We start from the raw sequence: 6,945 nt of genomic DNA, 5'->3' as shown, positions 1-6,945 counted from the left end.
ACACAGGTAAGTCATTCTTTCTGTATATAGAGATACCAAACTACATTATTTTATTATGTGTCTGAATCTCAATTTCAATCAAAACGATTATCCAACTCACTAGCTTTTTACAGGCGATTACCCGAGCAGATTTTCGACCCTATGACGATATAACACCAAATTCTTCTAATATACGATAAAGATAATCGTCACCTAATCGAATTTCGTTTTACGGGACGCTGAGCTAAATTTATAACATCAAATCATCAGTACATATACCAAAATTCTACACTGACCCAAAATCAAACAAAATCGAAAATCGAGAACTATTTTGATTCAAATCAGCCTCTGGAATCCCCAAAATGAAAATCTGTCATACTGCGCACCCTATCAAAAAATTTACCCTCATTCTTCTTCACCAAACTATAGCTTGTGAGTGTTTTCAATGCCTTCTTTTATATATATATTTAAGGGAAAATTATTTATTAATAGTTGCAATTTCTTAAATATCCCCTGCAGTTCCTCTGACATTTTAATTTCCTCTGCAGTTCCTTTATTTTTAGTTTACTTATTTTTCAGTTTTTGCATTAATTTATTTTATTTAAAAATCCAATTTTACCCCGCTTACTAAATGTATTTCCTGTTTATTAATTACGTTTTATTTAACATTATGTGTTTACATGTAACTACGCAAGTTTTCATTTAAAATGTAACGTTTTTGTTTAATATTTGTTGTTGGTGTTTAATATCTTAGTTTGTTGTTTATTATCTTGTGCTTTTCATTTAAAATCATCGATGAGAAAGCATTTTTGATAAAAGATCCCTGAAAAAAATAGTTCTATAAAATCGTGTCAGGAGATTTTTAGGGATACTTTAAATAGTTTAGGGATTTTTGGATCAAGTGACAAAGCTGGAGAGATAATTTGAACAATTTCTCCATATTTAATTAAAATTTTTATTAGTTTCAAAATCTTAAATTTGGGTTTATTTTAATAATTGGAGAAGCCACAGTAAACATTCTCTGTTACATTTTAATTATGTATTTTATAAATGAGTTGAACCTTTAATCTCTTGTATAAAAGTTTAATGTTTTATTACTCTACTAATGTAATAGTGATAGTGATGGTTGGTTTTTAATTAAATAAATTTGTTTTATAATATTGAATTCCTTATTTAACATTTTCCGTATTTTGAATTTTTTTTTAATTTTATGGCTTAGCTATAAATTCATTAGAATAAAACCAAAAGAATGTTAAAAGCATAGAGAATGACATGATAGACAGGAATACTGCAAGAAAAGAAATACGGAAGAAAACATTAAGAAAAATATAATATATATATATTAGATTTTTTAATAAAATATAAATGTGATTAAGTCAAGTTTGAGACATGTATAAATGAGGAGTTAATACCTTAATTTATCTGTATTATTATTCTGTGTGAGTAGAAATTTGAATCCGTTTTTTCGGTAAAAATATGAATATCTTACACAAGAGATTCAGTGCCAACAAATCAAAAAATAATCATTGATTATATTAGACATTTTTCAATATATATTAAAATGTGGGCAGTAAAGTTATTTTGCACAAATCTATTTGAGTTAAGTTGTTTCTGTTTATATGAATGTCCAAGAAGTAAAAAATGTTAATCAGATGCTTTGGAAAATGAATTAGGTCAGAAAGTTCATATTGAAAAATAATAAACAAATAAATAATTTTTTTTTTCTTATTAAATGAGTCAAGATTCGATTAAGATTTCTTTTTCATTTTTTATTTTTATTTTATTTTTATTATTATTTTTTTAACCATGTGAATACATCCAAATCCATAATTATGCTTTATATTGCTGGTGATGGTGTGATTTCTTTATTCTTTATTTTAACTTTTCTTTCTACATATAAATAAAATAACTAAGTCTATAAAAAGATTAATGTCAATATTAGTTGGACATGTGACTTCTTAGTTTGGTTGGTAAAATTAAACCCCAACAACAAACTATAAATATTAACAATTCGGTTCAAATAAAAATAATCATATAATATCTAAATTTGGTCCAACTTGCCAACCTATTTTGGGGCATTTAGCTTTTTTTACCAAAACACTAAACCTTAACGAAAGTTAACTCTCAACTTTCCGCTTAGAAGAAAAATAACTATTACTCTCTTATTGCGGGAATAATTTTGACACAAATATTTACCAAAACCCGCAACTTAAAATTTATAAAATATGAACAATTAAACTCTCGCCATGAACCATTAAGTTTGCAAAAAATAATATGCCTGAGTTTGATTTATTAAATTTTATAGTCCTTTAATAGAGCAATTTAAAAGATAAAGATACATATTGTTAACCCTAAATAATTAGAACTTGTTGATATTGTTATTGTATAATACCTCAAAGACAGATGTCACAACCTCCACATAATAATTAATAGTTTACAACATCTTCTCCAACATAATAATTAATAGTTTACAACATCATCTCCAACATAATAAATAATAGTATACATCATCATACACATTCCAACAACTCATCATTCTCCACTAAATTTCCTTAAGATTCTTTGATGGTACACTAGTTTATAGTTTCCTAAGCTTAATCAAAGAAGCAAGACAAACAGTAGAAGCATATTTAAAGGTCTCAAAACATTCACACAAAAGAAAGCAATTATGAGTCAATCCATGGTCCCTATACATTTCCAAAGAGAAATACTGAGTAATAATAACAATACTTCCTTTCAATGGTCTTTGTCCTCTTCAACAAAGAGTGATGTACACTACCTTGTTTTCTTGGTGGATTGATTGGGATGTGTCTTGCTGCATTATCAACAACCTGTCAAAGAATCCAATACAAGAATTTAGACTGTTAAATTGATGTTAATAATCCTCTTTAACCAAATACACATGTCAAGAATAATAAAATTGCCAGGTTTGTTTCAATATGTAATAAGAAGGTGGAATAAAATCTCATGTGCATTAGTTTAATCCTGGCATAAGATTGAAGAACAAGCTTAATGTCAATCCTATGGAAGGCGATTAGCTGGCACAAAAGTACTGGAAAAAAACAAACAATGCTAAAGAATATGTTATTCGGAATAAAAATCACATGCAAGGAAAATACATTGCAATAAATGGACAATAAATTCATGATGTGAGAAGAAATTCAGAACTGGTTTCTGATGTTCAGTACAGCACCTTGTTAACAGCATCTTAATTTTGTAAGCAGGCATGCAGTCCAAATGTATGCAACACATGCTCAGATTGGTTCTAGACATCAATGAGGCTCTGCAAAGTCAATATAGTACTGTATCAGATGTTTCTTGAATTTTGAAATAAGGATTTTTATCTCATATATATATATATATATATATATATATAAGCCCTTGTTCAGAATCTTGAAATTACAATGGTCCCCCATCAAGTTGATGTTTGAGCACATACCTTCACAAGCCTAAGATTCTTGCACAATATCCTTTAACTGCAAAAATTGTAAAAAGATTAAATCCAAGCAAATAATGCATGTAATTTCAGAAAGGGTTGCAGTAAACAGAACAAAACTAAACCATTTCATCTACTGACATGAATAAAAGCAATAATGTTCCCAGCTGACTGGCATATAAGAAACCCAAACCAAGACAGTCAGAGTGTTTAATTAAAACAGAACTGTTGAAACTACTGCAGCACGAACTCCTAGCATTAGACTAGACAGATGCTTTTCTTTCCTTACTTGGATTAGTTTGCTCTGGTTCATGTTCACAAGGCATTGATAAATATTTCACAGTACACCAATCATGCATGTATCAATTGTTTCAGAAGGAAATAGTACTAGAAGGTCATACAACCGACAAATTATACAGTAAGCAGGTTGCATTCAACATACCCTGTTGATTGAAGTGAAAGAAGACCAACCAGGGAAGATAACTTTCTTCACCATTTCATACCATATGTTTATTGAATAAATGGATGTGGTCCCCGGGACAGGCAGCAAATCTTGTTTCTTCTGCTATGATGATTGAACAAGAAGAATTAGGAGACACACAAAACCATGGAATCCACCACAAATACATGTGAATAAATGAGTTTATAGCATATATTGTTCACAAGAGCTTTGAAAATGGGATCTAGGAAGGGTTATCACCTTCCTTCGCTATCAACCTACCATACATAGTAGCATAGGTCCTTTTTGATTGAATGCTTAGCATTTCCAATGCCATGCATTCTTTCTACTTGAATAGGAGATACAGACAGTCATTTAAAAAGAAGAGGACAGCAGAAAATGCAATCTGATGAAAACAAACGAAACACCTTTTAGACATTATGTGAAACTACCAGCAATTTGCACAAGAAAAACAAGAAGGAAGAGATTACATAAAGATGTTGATTGGACCCAGATGTGATGTTTCTACAGATATAGAAGAAGATTGAAAATAAATAAATTATATAAAAAAAAAAACAACTGAGTCCATTTTAAGAAGAATACCTGAATAGCATCCATCATTCTGTTCTCCAGGGCCATCTGCTCTTCCAAGCAGCTAGCATTTCAGAATCTCATATCATCTAATTCATAGGTTACACTTGAAGAGAATGAAACCACAAAACTGAGGGCAATGCATAATGTAAATTTTTTTATGGTCACCAAACCATGTAATAAAATTAAAGTAACCACCTAAGCAATTCATTGAATTCCCTTCACAGCTTCTTAGAATGTAGACATCATGTCCTATTGTCACTTGCAAGTGACAATTTTATCTTCCAAATAATGAGTCATCAGGAGTTCTAGAAGGTACAAATCAAATACAAACCAAAGAAATATTTGGCTGAGCAAAACCTAGATCAACATTAACTCACAAAATCAGATAAACATCTCAACAAGATCTGGAATATCAATGAACTGGTCACTAAGGAGATTTCCTGACTGGAATGCCAACGCTCTGATAAACTCGTCACTTCAGGCTGACTTTTAAAAAATCTCCTCAGATGGAATTATCTCAAGAGTTGCTCCTGCATGGTCTTTCTCAGGCTTAACAACTGCAGTGAAAAATATACAAAATCAACAGAGCTGTATGAGAAAAGTGTGATGAAACAAATCACAAAACTATCAAAATAAAATAGAAGCATAACACATACTTATGCACCCAAGGCAACTCAAATCAAATTCTTAAAAGGCCAATGAGTCGTGACATATATTGCAACTCAAACAAGTCTACTGAGTCACAACAAAACACAAAACCAAACACAACTATACTACAGGTCAGAAGTTATATTTATTATTTATGCCTTTTTCAATGATTTTGGCACAAAATTCTATTCTGCTCATTGTAACAAATAAGCTTCTCCACTACAGTAATTACGTCACACAAATCCCAATAATACTTCCAAAATTGATAATTAACCACATCCATGGGAAATTTCCCAAAGTAGGGTAGAAGGAAGTTCAAAGTAATTGAATTCTTGTGTCATGAATTTCACAAATTAACTTGCCATCTCCATAAATGATATAAGTGACAACCCGGCCATTATCTTTTTCCTACAGGAATTCCTAATGGCAAATTATTGCACATATTGAAAAGGAAATGGTAAAATTGAGCTCCACCAACCTAGACAATGCAAAACAGTAGTATAATATGTTTCATGCAAACCAAATATATTATCCGGATTCAATTTAACACAAAAGTATGATAAATCCTAACCTATATATTCAAATCTATATTTTCCAAATTAACCAATGAGGGATTGTTAGTTATTCTAATACAATAAGCTAAATCACATCATGTTCTCTTCACTAACCATCTAAAAGATTCGTGATGCAGAGACCCAATTGAATCAAAAACCTTCCTTGATGGCAAAAGAATGCATTTTTATGCTAAGATATATGACATAATCCCACATATTTCACAGATACATAGTAGACCTGAGGTACAAGAGCACATTATACATTCTAAGAAATATCATGATTAAATGGAACAAAAGCATGAATCAACAACAAACTAAATAGCTAACTTAAACCAAAACACAACTAAAATCAATGAGAACTACAACAAAATCTCAAATTGATCAAGAATCACACATTAAACACAATCTCATACACAGGATCACAAACACACAAGTAATAATCAAATTCAACTTTCATCAAACACCTTAACTACAATTCCAATCCACAAACACACAACCAACAAAGAACCAAAACCTCAAACACGAATCATATCGCAGTGATTACCGTAGCCACCGGAGGAGTTAAGGCGAGCTTGGACGATCATATGGGTGATGAAATGAGCGGCCTCACGGGCCTCGCCCAAGAGTTTCTTTGATCTCGGCCTCGGACGAGACGGCGCGGTTCTCCTCGAACTTCTTGCGGATCTCCGCCGTGGAGCCATTGATCATCATGGTATCTCCAGCGAAGGACTTGCGCGCCGCCCGCAGCAAAGCTCGGTAAGCGCTCAGGGCTTCCCCCGCTGCCGCCATTCGCGTCGACTTCGATTGCCGATGGAGAAGAGAACAAGCTTCTATATCGGGTCGGATTTGTGAAAATGGGTTAACGGGTTTTGTGAGAAACAAACCCAATTATTATAGATCCGATCTGAATTTTACTGGCTTTAATAATCGGATCAAATTTCTCAAACACGGATCCGATCCGTTTTGTTTGTGCTATAATGCTGATAAATAAATAATTTTATAAAATATTTTTATTTATTATGTTCAATAAATATTTATTTATTTACCTATACCTATTTTATTTATTTCTGGTTTCCAACAAAAAAAAAAGGAAATATGGCACGATGTTAATAAATTTATTGGAAATAAATCTCTCTAAAGTTAAGGTATTCACCCAAAAAACCCAATGACTTTGAATATTCTCAAAAAGTCCTTCTATTTTTTTCAAACAGGTTATTTTTCAGACCTTTCTATCATAAAAGTGATTGATGTTGACATAAAGGTAGGGTTGGCTCTCAGTTTTTAAGTGAAAATAC

The 6,945-nt window shown here is 31.5% G+C and overlaps 1 protein-coding gene and 1 long non-coding RNA gene across 4 annotated transcripts; both read right to left on the bottom strand.

Annotated features, from left to right (window-relative positions):
* Nucleotides 1-2,385: 2,385 nt before the first annotated feature.
* Nucleotides 2,386-4,092, bottom strand: LOC120257172. 3 transcript variants are annotated; one of them, XR_005535558.1, is made up of 4 exons: nt 3,858-4,092; nt 3,419-3,455; nt 3,173-3,262; nt 2,386-2,810 (listed from the first exon to the last, which is right to left on the bottom strand). It is a non-coding gene; the product is annotated as an uncharacterized LOC120257172 (long non-coding RNA). The 3 variants fall into 3 exon arrangements; XR_005535557.1 differs by lacking the exon at nt 3,858-4,092 and adding an exon at nt 3,557-3,847; XR_005535556.1 differs by lacking the exon at nt 3,858-4,092 and having other exon boundaries at nt 2,387-2,810; nt 3,419-3,847.
* A 538-nt stretch (nt 4,093-4,630) lies between these two features.
* Nucleotides 4,631-6,560, bottom strand: LOC120257171 (mitochondrial zinc maintenance protein 1, mitochondrial). Its single transcript, XM_039264751.1, is given in 3 exon segments — nt 4,631-5,005; nt 6,195-6,282; nt 6,284-6,560. Coding segments are annotated over 3 exon segments (312 nt in total). The 5' UTR covers nt 6,440-6,560; the 3' UTR covers nt 4,631-4,937.
* Nucleotides 6,561-6,945: the final 385 nt, after the last annotated feature.

Source organism: Dioscorea cayenensis, unplaced genomic scaffold, assembly GCF_009730915.1.
Source record: "Dioscorea cayenensis subsp. rotundata cultivar TDr96_F1 unplaced genomic scaffold, TDr96_F1_v2_PseudoChromosome.rev07_lg8_w22 25.fasta BLBR01001921.1, whole genome shotgun sequence".
In the NCBI taxonomy this organism is placed as follows: Eukaryota; Viridiplantae; Streptophyta; class Magnoliopsida; order Dioscoreales; family Dioscoreaceae; genus Dioscorea; species Dioscorea cayenensis.
Note: the sequence above shows the minus strand (reverse complement) of the source record. Positions and strands in the feature narration are given on the sequence as shown.